The 16986-nt window shown below is 41.1% G+C and overlaps 1 protein-coding gene across 3 annotated transcripts in view; it reads left to right on the top strand.

The window, feature by feature from the left end:
* Nucleotides 1–16986, top strand: part of UPF2 (UPF2 regulator of nonsense mediated mRNA decay) — a 213189-nt gene that overhangs the window by 82034 nt on the left and 114169 nt on the right. Inside the window, exons 19-22 of one of the 3 annotated variants that reach the window (XM_060160189.1) lie at nt 4373–4540; nt 8426–8567; nt 9908–10028; nt 15279–16557. In XM_060160189.1, coding sequence (XP_060016172.1) covers nt 4373–4540; nt 8426–8567; nt 9908–10028; nt 15279–15288 — 441 coding nt within the window. In that variant the 3' untranslated portion in view covers nt 15289–16557. Of the gene's footprint in view, nt 1–4372; nt 4541–8425; nt 8568–9907; nt 10033–15278; nt 16558–16986 lie in introns of those variants that run through there. The other 2 variants (XM_060160181.1, XM_060160197.1) reach the window with 2 other exon arrangements.

Below are 16986 nucleotides of genomic sequence, written 5' to 3'. Positions count from 1 at the left end.
ACTTTTATGGGGGAGGTAGATACTTAACCACAAATATGTAATTTCAAATTATAAGTGCTAAGGAACTAAAAGGACGCTTTGGTAGAGAGTAAAGGAAGGGCCTTCTTTAGATAAGATGATCAGAGAAAGCGTCTCTGAGAGCATGACTTTTAGACAAGACAGGTACAGAGGAGTCATCTGGGTGAAAAATTAGGGTAACGTGAAAACAGTGTGTCAGAGGTCCTGAAGCAGAAAAGAACTTGTGTTTGAAAAACTTAAAAAAGGCCAGTATTAATAGAACACGGTCTGTGGGTGGATCACAGCATGAGAACAGGTAATTGGGAGTGGCCTGGTCCTTTAAGGAGCTGGTTCAGACTGGAATAGGACTGAAAGCAGGGAGACTAACCAGGGGGGTGGTTAGAAGGCTGTGGTGGTAACCCAGGTGAGAGATGATGGCCATCTGTCTAGGGGAGTGGCAGGGCACACGGACAGAAGTCTGGATTTGAAAGCTGTTTAGGAGGTAGAATGAACTGGATTTATTTGGTGCTTGATTAGATAAGTGGTGTGTGGGGCCCAAGGAGTCAAAGACGACACTCAAGTCTTTTAGCTTTGAGGCCACTGGCTGGTCTCTGACAGGAAACGGGAGAGTGAGCCCAAGTTCCACTTGTTAAGTTTGAGGAGCCTGTGAGGTGTCGGTGGGAATGTCTGGAAATCAGAAGAGAAACACAAACGGAGCGGTTGTTAGAGCATATTTAAAGCCATGGCAATAACTGACTCACCCAGATGTAGAGTGTGGAGACAGAAGAGGAGCAGGTTCAGGTTCAGCTCCCTCCTCCTCCCTGAGGAGCCCAACATTTAGAAATAAGGTAGAAAAGCTGAGGAAGTCAGAGGAATGGGAGCTTTTGATGTGGTCCAGTGATCGTTGCTTATTGAGCACTCTTGAAGAAGTGATCTGGAAGGATGTGAGGATGTGATCAGAGAGGAGGAAACTTTGAATTCACATTTTTGCATTTGTGTTTATGTACTGGAGAAAACTTCATCCTCTGTTAGGCACTGATTTTAAATCATTATCAAATACCCCAAACAAACAGTTGTACAGATGTCTTCCTTTTGCTAAAAATCATAGGAAGATGCAGTATCGTGAAGACATTGACTCTTCATGAATCAGATCCTTAAATTTCATGCAGTCCTAATTCTGTCCCACGGGGGGCATTTGGGGATGGGGTAGGGGTTGGGGGAGAGAAGAACAGGGACATGAATGCAGCGTGAACTTAACAAAATTATTCCTAAAAGCATCTGTAAGAACAAACAGAAAAGCTAGGAGACTTGTAGAAAATGAAGGGTGAGTTGAGATACAAGATATACATACAGTTATAGGTTGTTGCAGGAATAGATAGATTAATCAAACAGAGGAGAGTCCAGAATAGACCTCAGAACATGGCAGTTTAATCATGATGAAGTTAACATTTCACATCAGTTGAGGGAAAATGGTGTATTCAACAAATGGTCAATAAAAATAAAGCTGGATTTCTGTTTTATTTCCACACCAGAATTAATTGCAAATCTCTCAAAAAATCTTAATCATTGTGAAGACTGTTGAGCACTGCATTAAGACTTTACATTTATTCTTCATACAGTGCTGTTGATGCTGTTCATATTCCCATGTTTCACTTAAAGAAATAGGCTTGGAAAGACAAAAAATCTTGCTTAAGGTGAAAGGGTAGTGAGTGGTGTAGTCTCTTATCAACCATTTGTTGCATTACTTTCCAGCACAGAATGCCATAAAAACCTTTAAGAAATAACAAACCGGGGCGGGGGTGGGGGTGGGGTGTCTATAGCCGACACAACACAAGTCAGTATCTCTACTATACCAAAGAGATCGTACAAACTAATGAGAAAAGATGAATGACTCATTTTGTTGTTGTTGAAAAGAATATGCAAAATCGTGCTAAAGCTCACTGACAATCAAAAGATAAGCAAACTAAGAAGGGCCTTTTTATCAGATCATCAGATATTAAGATTTAAAAAGTGACCGTATCTATTGTGGTTAAGTGCGGGCAAACATCTATATGTGGTAAGGGTAAATGAGTCCATTGTTTTTTAGAGAAAATTTGGTAAACCTGTCAGATGGGCATGCCATTTGATCTAAAAATGTACCCTTAATAATAGTCTCTCAAGTGCATGAAGTTAAATATAATGTCACAAAGATGTGACATTGTAATAGAAAAAAAAGTCTAAGCTGTCTATCAATAGAGGACCAATAAAATAAATAAGACACACCCCTATAATTAGCTCTGTATATATTCAACTAGATGCCCAAGATATTGAATCAAAAAGAAGAAAAACATGTATGTTTAGTATAGAATAATATGCATCATGGTTGCTCCTGTTTATATGTGTATGTAGTATATGTTTATATATGTATATATATGCAAGAAAAAAATCTGGAAGGACATGACCCATTGTTAATAGGAGTCGGGCTGAGGGAGGTAACTGGAGGGATTGGTATGGACGTACTTGGTAATATATATATATATTTTTTTTAATTAATTAATTTAGTTTTCGCTGCGTTAGGTCTTTGCTGTGCACAGGCTTTCTTTAGTTGCAGTGAGCGGGGGCTACTCTTCGTTGCGGTGCGTGGGCTTCTCATTGCAGTGGCTTCTCGTTGTGGAGCACTGGCTGTAGGCGTGCGGGCTTCAGTAGTTTCGGCACGCAGGCTCAGTAGCTGTGGCTTGCGGGCTCTAGAGCGCAGGCTCTGTAGTTGTGGTGCACAGGCTTATTTGCTCTGCGGCATGTGCGATCTTCCCAGACCAGGGCTCGAACCCATTTTCCCCTGCCTGGCAGGTGGATTCTTAACCACTGCGCCACCAGGGAAGCCCGGTAATATATTTTTGTATTGAAATAGTTTATGAAAAGAGCATGTTAATTTTGTAATCAGGAAAGAAAGGTAATTTACAAATCAAGATTCATCTAACATGATTCTTTCAAATTTTAAGTATTGATAAAAAGTCTTGATAAATCTTATGAACCTGGGAGAACTTTAAGCAAATTCTAAGAAATTGGAACTTAGAAATCAAAACAATAAAACCAGGCTTCTCTGGTGGCGCAGTGGTTGAGAGTCCGCCTGCTGATGCAGGGGACACGGGTTCGTGCCCCGGTCCGGGAAGATCCCACATGCCACAGAGCGGCTGGGCCCATGAGCCGTGGCCGCTGAGCCTGCGCATCCGGAGCCTGTGCTCCGCAACGGGAGAGGCCACAGCAGTGAGAGGCCCGCGTACCGCAAAAAAACAAAACAAAACAAAACAATAAAACCTTACACCTTTATTACCATTTTGCTTGATTTGCAAGTCTCTTGCATATATGGCACCTATATCAAGAGACTATTTACATAGCAGTTAAGCAGTTTTAACACCTTCATGGCCTTTCGGCATTACCTTCTTAGCTTTGAAGAGTCATGTTCCGCTCTTTTCTCATTCGTGCTCCATTCATCAGACTTAGAAAATTATTTGCAGTTCCCTAAATGCACCTGCTGTTTCACATCCTTGCTTTTGCACCTATTCTTCCCCTGCCTAAACTCCCTCCATATCCCCCAAATTGCTCTTTTACCATCTGCTTGGAAGAAGTCATGTGAAGTCTTAATGTTCTCAAATGTCCCATTTTCGTTCGACCTTTTGTGAAATCTCAGCACCCACCCACTCTCAGCTAGGCCTGTGTGGTCACTCCATCCCCAACACACATTATATACAACCCAGATGAATCGTAATTAATTTATTTCTCTCTCTTACTTAACAAGTTTATGAGCTCTTTGAGGGTAGAGACTATCTTTTTAATATTAGTATCTCCAAGCCTAACATGTAAGTCATTGGTGAAGGTTTGTTTAAATAATTGGTTGATAAATCCAGTGTGAATGCTAGAAGTAATTGATATTAATAAGCAAGAAGTTAATCTGAACATTAATTGATTCCATTCACTCTTAAATATTAATTGGGCACCTGCTGTGTGTAAAGCACCACCACAGAATGCCAGGGAAAGGGTTCAGTGATGAACCCCATCAGTCAGGTGGGACGTCTCATGGATAAGCAGGCAGTTATGGCCTATGATAACTACAGAGGAACATGTGTGCCATGAGTGTGAATGAGAGGACAAGTGCACTCAAGGAACAGGGAAACAGTAGAACCTACAGCATTGTTTGAGCTTGGGAGAGGCTGGAGCCATCAATAGGAGCCAAATCATATGGTTCTTCCAAGGCGTGTGTAAGGGTTTGGAGGTGGGGGATGGCTCTGTGGTTTCAGAAAGACGACTTGGCCCTAGTGTTTGCTCTAAGAAATATAGCACTGAAGGAATTGTTTGCAATGTATTGGGTTATTTACATTTTTTCATTTCTGTCTTTAAGCAACGAAGTGGCGAATCTGTTAAAGTGCACCAACTTGATGTTGCCATTCCCTTGCATCTCAAAAGCCAGCTGAGGAAAGGGCCCCCACTCGGTGGTGGGGAGGGAGAGACAGAGTCTGCAGATACGATGCCATTTGTCATGTTAACCAGAAAAGGCAATAAACAGCAGGTAAGAATCTGTCCACCCTGTATTCACAGTTGGTTGTTAGTTATCAAGTGTAAGCAGTAACTTTGTTTTATAGGTTCTAAATTATCTTTTGCTTACAAGGGGAAAGACTGGAAACATTTAAAGTATTCAGTGATAGGGACTTCCCTGGTGGTCCAGAGGTAAAGAATCTGCCTTGCAGTGCAGGGGACGCGTGTTCGATCCCTGGTCGGGGAACTAAGATCCCACATGCTGCGGAGCAACTAAGCCTGAGCGCCTCTAGTAACTAGAGAGCCTGCGTGCTGCAAACTACAGAGCCCATGTGCTCTGGAGCCCGCACGCCACAACTAGAGAAGAGAAAAAATCCGTATGCCACGACTAGAGAGAAGCCTGTGTGCCACAACGAAAGATCCTGCATGCCTCAACGAAGATCCTGCGTGCCGCAACGAAGACCCGACGCAGCCAGATAAATAAAATAAAATTTAAATCATATCTATTTGTTAGAAGATATAAATACCTTGACTTTCAGTAGAAGGGTTTCATGTGTAAGCTCAGGGTGGGAAAGGAAAGGAGGGTGAGGGCAGATAATCTCAAGAAAATGCTCACTTGCCAAGATTTCTCTTGGGAAAAAAACAAAAATCATTGTTTTCTGACCCCTAATCCTTCTCCTCCATTCTCCTTAAATTACCTCTTCCTTCTTTCCCTTATCTCACAGATGGCCCTCAAAATCATTTCCCCAACTACTAAGCTATCACTTTGATTCATACATTCACTCATCAAATATTGTCTACTATGTGCCAAATACCATCCTAAGTGTGAGGCTACAGTGATGAACAAGATGCAGCCCCTGGCCTCGTGAATGCACAACCCAGATGAGGGAGAGAGACAGCATAATATATTTGCAGATAGTGAAAAGTGCCCTGAAGAAAATAGAGCCTGGCTCTCAGACACAACTCTAGGATACATCATATATTACCAGTTCTGTAAAAAAAAATTCCACACTTTAATAATTTCTGAAGGCAAGCCACCTCTTAGAGTTGGTGCACTCTTGGGATAATTGACAGCATTTTTTTCTGTTTTAGTGGTATGTAAAATAATGGTACATCTTATAATTAATGGAAGTGTCTATGAAATACAGTGCCTACCACAGCTTATCACAGACAAGTTCAGCACCTGGCTCCCCCATTCATTTAAATAGTAATTTAACAGATACTTATTGTTGACTTGCCACATACCAGGTACTGTTCCATGTGCAGAAATGCAGGAGTCAACCAAGTCCCTCCTCTCTTGGGAGCTTTCATTCCAGTATTGAGAGGCAGCAATAAAGAAGTAATGTCAGGTTGGAGACAGTGCTGTGTTGGAAGATAAAGCAAGATAAGAGGATAGAAGAGACCGGGTGGGGAGGAGGCTACGAGAGGGAGACAGCTGCTGCGGGGGTGACCGGAGAAGACCTGGAATGAGGTGTTCTCTGTGAGGGCAGGGATGTTCTGTTTCCTCCCTCCTAGCACAGCCTCCAGGAGATGATGCCTACCTTAATTTTTTATCTCTGCTTTGGTCAGGTAATTTCTTGTTACTCAAAAGATCAAAGTTGTACAGTATACCATTATTTTGCTATACTGCAAATAAATCTTGAGATATGAAAACTGAATACCAGTTAGGATCACAGAATGGAGGGCTGGGAACAGGGTTTCCATCATGAGTCATGTTTAAATAGTTAACTTTGACTTCGATTCCGAGCACTGCTGTATCTTTTTCGGACACTCTTCCTAATTCCTTTCTAGTCAATAGGACTTTCCTCCGTCGCAGGTTCTAGGGTTATCAAGTTTTTAGGAAATTTCCCCCCCTTTCTCACCCTCAGGCCAGAGATGAGCCCTCACATTTCCCCTTTCCCTCATCCTCCACCCAGTCCCTAGAAAAATAAGGGTTTGTTTTTGATCAAGACCCTAAACTTGGTGTTGGAGTGAGATCTTTGTAAAATTGCTCTTCTCAGCACTTGGAACTGCTAGTTCACCATGGTTACCAGGATTTTCAAAGCCCAGAGTTTTTGCTTTTTTCTTTTCTAGGAATGACTTAGTACTCTGAGTAGACTTTTCTATTTCAGTCATCACATTTTAGGTCTGATTCATTTTCTTTTTCTTTAAAACCTCTCAGCTTCCCCTTTCCACTCCCTCGCTCTCCCCTCATCACCAGATTTCTTGGCACAAAAAGGAAGTTGTGTGTTTTTTTTTAATTGTGAAGGGCAGTACGTGGCAACATCAGTTCGGTAGGCCTTGGTTCCTATTCCCGTACAGCTCCTGAACATTTGTACTACATTGGCACACTTCTTGAGCCTTGATTTTTCTTATTTAAAAGGAGCCTTAGGAATATCTTTCTGTGAAGATCAAATTACACAACAGTAAATAATCAGTTTTCTTCATTCGGCCCTCCCTTTTCTGAGACACACATGAAAATTCAGTATACCTGTGAATTTGCACACCCCATTTGATCTTTTCAGAACGTGTAGGCATAAAATTAAAACCTACCTTCAGAAACTTTGGAGCTTTGAAAGGAAAATTCATTTCAGCTGTCCTGAATTCTAAATTGTATGGGTCAACATAGGACCATATGTCTGTGTTTTAGAAGAAATATTTTTGGTTCAAAGTGGATAGATTATATAGTGTGTAACCTATATAGCTTCAGAATGAGGAGTGAAGTCCTTATTTCTTAAAATGTGAAATTTTGTTTAAGGAAACATTTTTATTGAACTTTATTTTTAAAATGTTAGCAAATATGAAATGAGAGCTCAGAGTACTTGGTTATTAAGTAAATTTTCAACTCATAAACATTATTTGGAATTTTGGAAAATGTTCAATTTTAGGAACATTATTTGAAGAAACATCACTGTTATTTTGTGGTCTGAAAAAGAAAGTATATTTTGTTCTGATTTTTATTTCTTTATTTGACTTTTGGGTGTTGGCCCTTCTGGTGCAATGGTTTTTTTAGAACTGTGAAATGTGTAGCTTTATAGGAATCTTTAGTTTTTAAGTGAAAGATCTCTTTGTGCACCAGATTTGTGCCCAGAAATAACTTTCTTCTGTAGTCAGTAGGAAAAGAAAAATTTGCACCAATGAAGTAAGTAGTTGAAAAGAAAGGATAATACTGTTGATAGTTTCTTTCTATATCTAAATGTCTATGAATTAGAATAATGAAATAAAATGTTTTGATCATTAAAGCAAAAGTTTTAATGTAATAGAGCCATTATGTAATGTTTTGAAGAACTTTTTGATTGTTTTAAACAAATGCACAATATATTTATTATAGTTTAGTCCTTGTTAACAGTCCTGAAACAGGGACATCCTGCTAAAAACAAACCATTCCGTAGATAAGAACTCTCCCCCATAATAGAGAAATAGATCTTATTGGTCAGTTGATTAACTTTTTCTCTTTTCCGGTGTCACAGCTATCTTTGGAATATGAAGGTCTGTTAAGCCTGAACGCGGACTAGACTGTATAGTTCAGGAGGGCAGAACTGATTCCAGAGGGTAGAAATGAAAAGGGTGCAGATTACAGCTTTCCGTATAAAACCTTTTCTGATAGTTAGCCATATGTAATAGGGTCTGTACAGTGGAAAATGATCCCCTGTTGCTTAGATGTGTGCTCCCAAACAGGGTGCAGAAAAGGTTGAACTTGATGGAGGTTGAACTTGATGGCCTTCCACTTCCCATCCAGCCCTAATGGGTTTGTCTCTAGTAGAGTAACACTGTTGTCTGTTTACGTTCTTAGATGATGCTGTCTTTATTGACTTATTAAGGAAGGAAAGATTATTATTTTTCTAAACTCATTTAATTCTACTTACTAATTTATTTGAAATCTTTTTTTCTTTGATTTTCTCAAGCCATTTGTGATTTCTTTATTATTTTTTTTTCTCAGTTTAAGATCCTTAATGTACCCATGTCTTCCCAACTTGCTGCAAATCATTGGAACCAGCAACAGGCAGAACAGGAAGAGAGGATGAGAATGAAAAAGCTCACACTAGATATCAATGAACGGCAAGAACAAGAAGATTATCAAGGTATCAAATCTTTTTCAGGATGGAAGTGGAAATTTGAGCTTTTAAAGTACAGAACATCAAAGCTTTTATTCTGCACCTTTTCATGTCATGTTTGTATATATTTAGCCTGAGAAGTTGATTGTTTTTTATATTCCATTCTGTCTTCATTTTTCTCTCACTTATTTTGTAAAGTAACACTAATGTGTAATTACTAATGTAATTTTCGTCATATTTTGCTTCCCCCATAATTCAGTTAGGTTCTATACTGTTAGAGCTATGTTTGCAAGTGATATAGTACCAAGTTCTAATTGCCTCATGCTGCCAGTCAACTGTGAGCAAATTATTATTCAACAAATGTCATTTCTTTTGTCTACTTGAGAATCCTGGTCTCGAGGACCCTCTATTCCTTCAGATTTGCGGGCATCAAGTTAGGATTCCAGTTTTATAGAGACATACCCAGCACACTTGGATTAACTGGAACTTTACATATAGAGTCCACTGACACTTCATAAGTCAGCCTTTTGTCATTCCCCTGGCATCCAGATTTTAGAGCCATAACATGGCTGTCTGTATAGTGCTATACTCACCGACTGCTTTTTGTGCAAGAGATTGTTGTATAAATAAATAGTTGGTTTTCTATCTTTTTTTGTTATCAATTAATTTTTTTTTTTGGCCACGCTTCGTGGCATGTGGGGTCTTAGTTCCCCGACCAGGGATCAAACCCGTGCCTCCTACAGTGGAAGCGTGGAGTCTTAACCACTGGACCGCCAGGGAAGTCCCAGGTTTCTATCTTTAAATCCCACTTCTAGAATCTTCTCTTCCAGTTCAGTTGATACCCAATGTTCTTAATAATAAATAATGGTAGGTAACACTCAGTGTAAGTGCTTACTGTGGCCGGACACTTATGTACTTTATCAAATCACTTAATCCTCACAACAGTTCTATGAGATAAGTGCTTATTATTATTCCCATTTTACATTTAGGGAAACTGAACCAAAAGTCGCATAGCTAGTATGTGGCAGAGCTGGGATTTGAGCTAATATTATCTGGCTCCAAACACCGTGCTGATAGCTGTTGTACTAAACTGCTTCTTACGCTGTTTCACTGCCTCAGGACACTTAACGTCGTGGCCACATTGACTGTAAAGGGAGCTTTGGATGTTAAATGATACTCAAGAGCATGTCTCCTCTCTTGATTGCTCTTCTTGTACTTATTAATCATTTTAGTCCATATAATGGTTATTTTTCTTTAGTCAGCTACCTGACAGGACTAATAAACTTGATCTCCGTAGGGTTTTATTTGCTTCTTGGGAGTACATTTACCAACGTTAAATGCCTTTTCTGTTTTGCTCCTAATTCCAGAAATGCTGCAGTCTCTTGCCCAGCGGCCGGCTCCAGCAAACACCAATCGGGAGCGGCGGCCTCGTTACCAACATCCAAAGGGAGCGCCTAATGCAGATCTAATCTTTAAGACTGGTGGGAGGTAGGACGGTCTCTCTTATTTCTGCCTTAGCTATTTTTCATGGTGTCCATGTGAGCAAATTAGATAGTTCTGGATTATACCTAATGATCAAGGCCCAATGACTAGCAAAATAGAAAAGTGTTTGAGTTGTAGATATTTGAGTAAAGAAAACCTATTTATAAAATTGTTTGTTTGTTTTTTAATCTTAATTTCAGCCACACCAATCTTGGCTTTCACTTTTTCTGAGTGGGCTTCTTCGGATTTTTTAGTTTCCTCTTTTGAGGACTAGTTACAGATTAGTTTGAGAGAAGTCACAGGCTTTTTGTTAGAATCTCTCAAGCCAGTGTTGTGTAATCATAGTGTTTACAAAAACTCAAAACCTGTTACTAGACTTCCAGTCATGCAGATTGAGTTTGTTTTGAGGTATTTTGTTTGTTTGTTTTTAAATTATAAAATATCCTGCTGGGATCTATGCCAGTTCTTCTTAAACTTGAGTTGCTTAATGTGAAATAATTAAAACTCTGGAAGGTATTTCATATAGAAGATATTGCCTAAGACCTCACTCATCTTGTTTTTAAAGTTGTTGAAAGTTTTGCTGGGATCTGATCTAAAGACCCGTACCTATCAACTTTGTTTTCTGTCTTGTGTTTGGGTTATTATCAAAAGTGACATAGGCTTTGTGCTCTTACTGGTCTTCCTTGGGGTATTTAGACTGAGGCTCTACAGCAGCCCTCAAATGTTGTCACCTTGTTGTTGGAGACAGGCGAGCAGGTGTAGAAAAGAGTGCTGGGGTAGAGAAATGGTCCACTGAGGAGAGTAGTAGCATTGGAGAAAGCACAGATGTTCCAGCCTGTGTCTTCACTCACTAAGTATATTCGTGTTCCTGGTAACATTTTTCTTTGAACTATATGTTCAGACAACTCTAATCAAATTGCAATTTAGGAAATTGGTTTGTCATTGACAGTTTAGGGATCTGTTTTTTAACAGCTATTGAGTGTAATTTTTTTTTTTTAGAAATGTACGTTACAAATGATGTACAATAGGCATAAGATATTAGGTTATTTTAAATTACCCAACCTTCATTAAAGTCCTTTAATAATACCTTTTATTGTGCTAAGACATGGAACCGGCTAAGTTAAGAAAGAGGCCATGGAAATTTTAGTTTTCTCCTTTTACATTTTCTTAGAGTAGCTTTAAATATATACCATTGTGTTCTTGGTAATGTCTGCTTCCTCTTTCTTATCTTGACATTTTTCATCAACTTCACCGGCCATATTGCAGCCTAACATCTCTGAACAGCATTGTTTCTATTAATCCCTAATCCTTTCTCAGTTTAGGTATTGTAACAGTAGCATCGTTTCCTAATTTTTCAATGTTTGGGTGACTTTACAGAATCAATAAATGTGACATTTGCTACATAATTACTATTTGCAGTAGGATTTGCTCCCCTGAGCTTACATTTCATCCAGCACCTTCCATGGGTTCAGTCCTGCACTATGGAAAATTCAGAAGTAGAAGACAGAGCCTTTCCTCTAAGGGTTATAGTCCAGTTGAGAAACCAGGTCCAGGTACTTGACAGCTAATTCTTCCCTAGTCATGTATTTATTTAAAAAATCATTGATGGAGAGTCTAAGCACCAAGCATTTCTCAAGGAGTGTGGAATAAAATATGGGAAAGCAGGTGTATCAGGTGTATCAGCTTAAACATGCTGCTGTAGTTGTGTATATGAACACAGAGATGTGCCTTTCTTAGTTTGCTACCAGTTACTCAGTCGTTTTTCAAAGTTCTTTGTTACCTTTCTGATTTCCTTCCCTCCCTCCAGCCCTGCAGGCAGCCAGACTTGGAACTGGCCACGCTGGCTCTCTCTCACCTCGCACTCACTGTGCATCTGCCTCCCTGCCCCTTCCCTGACACCTTGGCCTTGGCCCGGCCGCCTCAGTGCTCCGTTCAGCCATCTGGGTGGCTGTCTTGGAGCGCTCTGCACGTGGGCCCCCCTCTTCTGTCAGCACACTCTCTTCCCGTGACCTCTGCGGCTCTGCTGCCCTTTCTGGTCTTCTTCACTGTCTGCCTCCTCTGCTTGTCTCCTGACTCCGGGGTGGCCTTGCCTCCTCCTGGAAACACCCGTGCCCCTCAGGCTGGTCCTTGGCCCCTCCTCACTTACGCCGAGCGCTCTCGCAGGTGTCCCCTCCTGTGGCTCCATTACCAGCCAGGTCTCCAGCCCAAGCCTCCACTCTGGTTTCTGACCGTGCACCTGCTGTCTTCTGAACAACCACCTAGACGTCTCCCGGGAACTTCAACTTCAGCGTATCCCCGCCCCATCCTCTCCCCTCCTCTGTTCTCTAGCCCAGTGAACGGAAGCTCTGCCCTCGCAGTTGTCCAAACTAGAAAAGGAGGTTTTGTTTTTGACTCTTCCTCTGCATCAGTCTCTCTGTGTAGTTAATTAACAAATACCCTGATTCTACTGGTAAATGGCTTTCTCACACTGGCCCTGTTTATTCCATCTCCGCCATGGAGATCCTAGATCAAGCTACTGTCACCTCTCATCTGGATTACTGCCTGCAGCCTCCAGATATGCTTCTCAGTCTCCAATTTCAACCCCTTCCAATGCATCCTCTCTGCTCTCCCCACAGTGTTCTTTCTCAAGTGCAAACCTGCCGTCTGACCAGGAGTGAGCTCTTGTGCTTAAACCCTTCAGTGGCTCCTCGTGGCTTGTGGGATAAAAGTCCCAGCTCCTCACTTGGTTAACACGACCCTGCATGATGGGGGTGCACTCCCCTTACTGGCTTTACCTCTTGCTATTTTTTCCCCTACTTCCACCCAGCTGGCCTTTTAGCTCTTCTAGTTATGCCCTTTTTTGCCTCCCTCTGTTTGGAACCCTTTCGGGCTCTTCCCCGGATGACTCCTGCTCCTCCGTCAGGTCTCCCCTTGAAACTCGGGAGCCTGACCTTGCTGCCCTGACTCACTGTGCTTTCCCAGACCTTGTTGTGCTTCGTCACCTGCTAGCTTGTCTCCATCCCCCAGGAGATTGAAGACTCAGGGCAGACATGAAGCCTTGTCTTGCTTTCCGTTATATCTCTTGGTGCCTGGCACATAGTAGATGCCCAGTAAATATTTGTTGAATGGACAGAGGGACTTCAAAAAAAATCTATGCTTAGTCATTTAACAAACTTTCTCCCTGTGTTATGCTCCCTAGCACCCTCATTCCCTTTTGTTTTCCTGATTTTGTGAGACTCCCACCTCTTGAGCTACTTGGCTTTACCTATTTTAAATCTCTTCCTCAAATAATGACTTGGGAAAAAGAAATCCTAACTTGTCCAACACTCTTGAAAATGGCCCTCTGTAAAGTCTTATGGTTTTATAGTCTTCTCAAAGCCAGTGCTCTTAAAATGCAGGTTCAGATGAACATTGTAGAGGAACAAGCAAATGTGTAAAAGTGAGTTTTTGAAGCCTTTCAAGTACCAAATGTTCTTTGCTATTTTTTAAACTTAAGTGAAGAAATGTAGTCACGTGGAAGAACGTTAGGTCATGGGTGGTGTCTTTTGGTAGTTTGGCTCCTCTTTATTTTCTTCTATTTTTAACGCTGGGCCAGACTCAATAGGAACCTGTGCGTCTAGAGCCGTGGTCCTTGGGTGTCTGTGTGCTGAAGTCCTGTAGGAAGAGGCAGAGGGGGGTTCTGTGAGTGAGGTCTGAGAAACTGTTTTCAATTTGACTCTTAACTTGGCTAGTACTTTTTTTAAAAAGTTATTAAATTGTTGACATTATATGTCAGATAAAGGGAAATTTACTTGGAAACTGGTTATTAAAGCAGTTTTAAGTTTTTATTACTTGTAGATTTTGATAAGGCTCCCAGACATTAATTATAATGATTTTTATATTTTATAATCAGGATTGAAATAGGGCTGTAAGTTAAAATTTCAGTCCTTCTCCCTGGGCAGGAATGCTCTAAGAAGGAGTAAGCATTTGCTTATAATGAGTTAAAATGGCAGTAGCACTCTAAGTAATACAATTACCAAGGTGTTCTGTAGTGCAGGACAGGGTTGCTTTCTACCCTGTGAGTGTTGAATAAACTGTGAAACTCAGCATCTTTGGCAAGTGTTAATACTAATATGGTTTATATGCTATAAATTTGTGTGGATTATACCAGCGCTCCTCAAACTTTAAAATACCTATTTTAACCATCCTGACTCTTGTTAAACTGCTGGTTCTGATTAGTTTCTAACAAGCTCCCAGGCGATGTCAAAGCTGCTGGAGTGTGGACCACACTCTGAGTAGCAAGGGGTTATAATAAGTGTGTCTTATTTATCAAAGACTGTGAACGCTTTTCCTGTCATTCATTGCGTTTATCTAAAGTATTCTGTTTTAGACCATTGCTTTGTCTTGACATCAGGGGAGAGACTGTTTCTTTCTCTCAGAGAATACTTCTACTGACCTTTTCCCATTCAGTTCAGTTCTGCACGACTTAACGGATGTATCCAGCTGAAGATAGACTTTTCCGTATTTGCATTTTATTCTTTGAAAGTTTCTTGCTAATGCAACTTGCCTTGTGAGAGACAACCTGTATGAGTTTGCTAGAGCTGTCAAAAGAAAGCATGATAAACTTTGTGACTTAAACAACAGAACGGTTTGCCTCACACTTCTGGAGGCCGAAATCCAGGGTCAGGGCCGGGTTGGTTCCTTCTGAGGCTGAGAGGAGAATCCGCTCCAGGCTCCCTCCTGGCTTCTGTGCTTTGCCAGCAATCTTTGGCATCCCCAGGCTTCCACAGCACCGTCTGACCCATGTCTTCATCGTCACGTGGCGTTCTCCCAGGGTGTTTGTGTCTGGGTTTCCTCCTGTTACGAGGACACAGTCACACTGGATCAGGGGCCCATCCTACACCAGTCTGGCCTCATCTTAACAAATTATATCTGCAGTGACCCTGTCTTCAAATAAGGTCACATTCTGAGGTACTGCGGTTAGACTTCAACATGTGAATTTGGAGGGTACACCGTTCAGCCATGACACAAACCATGAATTTTCAGCATCTTAGAAAGTAGTTAACAGGAGAGCTACTGGGACCACCCCCTTCTGATCAGCATCAGAATTGCTCTTTTTAGTGCCCCTCCGCCCCCTGTTGTTTCTTAGTTCAGTAGGAGTTTGTGTGCTCTTTAAAAAGCACTGACTTGTCTGCAGACATCAGAGAATAGTGGCTGGGGCCTTTTTTAGGGGCCTTTTCTTGCTGGAGGGTCGTCCTCAGTCCTGGTTCTTTAACATTGCCCTGTTTGTGCCTCTAGGAGACGTTGATCCAGCAGCACGTGTCATTTCATTAGGTCCTGTATCTGATGTTGTGGATAGTGGAGTCCTCCAGCAATTGAATGAGAGCAGTGGACACATCTCAGCATGTCGGTCTAGAGAGTTGCGAATCTAAACCTGGGACAGGCTGGGGCCATGAGGCAGAAACAGCAGCCTCTGCCAACACCGGAACAAGCCGACGCTTCCAGATAAGGCAGAAAAGGCCTTTTGTAATGGAAATCTCGCGAGGGTTCATCTTCTCTTGAGAATGCAGTCAAGAAATGAGATGGTTGACTTGATTCCTGAGCAGTTACACCAAGAAGAGCGTCAGTGAGATGATTGAGCCGAAGAAGAAACGATTGTAATGGTAATGGTATGGGGGAAATGAACTTGAGTTTAAACTTGATTTGAGTTACAGTGTCTCTGAATTGAACATCCCAAGTTGGAAGAAGATACATTTGGGGGCTCCAGGACTATAGTAGCAAAGTATAGAGCAAGCAGTAAAATCTTCTAGTGAAAACTTACATGCAGGACAACAAAATGATGAAAGATATCCAAATACCAGATAATCCACCAGGAAGGCTTTTGTTTAGGAATTTGTTTCAAGAGGAACAAGGGATGAGGGAGAAAAATCAGTTTTACCCATCAGAGTCAGTAATGTAACATTGCCTACTAGGGTAAAAAGAAAATGTGAAGACGATTAGTGTACAAAGCATGTACCCAGATGGCTTAGGGGAGTCTGACACCAGCCTAAGAACAGGGATAGTTGAGCCCATTGTAAGTATCATTGAAAACAGACAGCGTACCAGGCAGATGTCACAGAAGATGGACGAAGGACAGCGAGAAGGGGATCCGGAGATTTTGTTGACCTTCATGGGTTTACAGCCTCTGTCTCTAAACAAAGTATGGAAACAGTAGAGCTTTTATTTTGCTTTTGTTTTTCTTTTGTTTTGTTTTGTTTTCCCCCCACTAAGTAGAAATGAGCATTCTTAGTCTGTTTCTGGCAATCTGTTAATTTATTAGGATAGTTGTCTTTCGTTTGCTTTCCGATAGGCATAGTAAATTTAGTTGAAGAGCACATCTGTATGCTACAACTTGATTACATCTTTTTTTCTAGCTATTTTGCATTTTTTCTTTTACCATGTTTCAGTTTCTGCATGTAGAATTAAATAAGAAACAAAACTTGTAAAGTTGTAACATTTCACATGGAAATGCTGCCCGATCTTCACCAGCTTCAGAAATCTGACCTTTGCCGATGCTGCAATAAAGTGTTGTAATTTAGATTTGGTGTGGTTGTGTTTTATTTGGTTTGGGTTTTGGAAACCTATTAAATGGGTAAATCAGTATCTTCCACGGTCATCACTATTCTTTATAAAATAGTCTCAGAGATGATTTCTTTAGCATTTCACTAGTATTGTTGCTCTCCCTTTAGCATCTGTTACTTGCATTGTTTTCCTGGGTTCCTGAGTTAGTTACCTTTGGGGTCAGTACAAAAAGTAGCCAGTGGAGTCCAATAGAATAAACATTTTTAGAACAGGCTTGAAGCTGGTTATGATGGAAAATGCTGGTACAGCGCAGTCTAGCCTGGGGTGGTGTTTATGATCTTACCCACGTGTGTGCCGCAGGGCTGATAAACGCCTCTGTAAGGCAGGTGGTTCAGAAGGGAATTGCGAGAACCGTCGTTTTCAATTTCTTTCCAGGTGTTTATTC

Source organism: Lagenorhynchus albirostris, chromosome 1 (assembly GCF_949774975.1).
Source record: "Lagenorhynchus albirostris chromosome 1, mLagAlb1.1, whole genome shotgun sequence".
NCBI lineage: Eukaryota > Metazoa > Chordata > Mammalia > Artiodactyla > Delphinidae > Lagenorhynchus > Lagenorhynchus albirostris.
The sequence above is the reverse complement of the archived record's forward strand: the minus strand, read 5'-3'. Positions and strand labels throughout refer to the sequence as shown.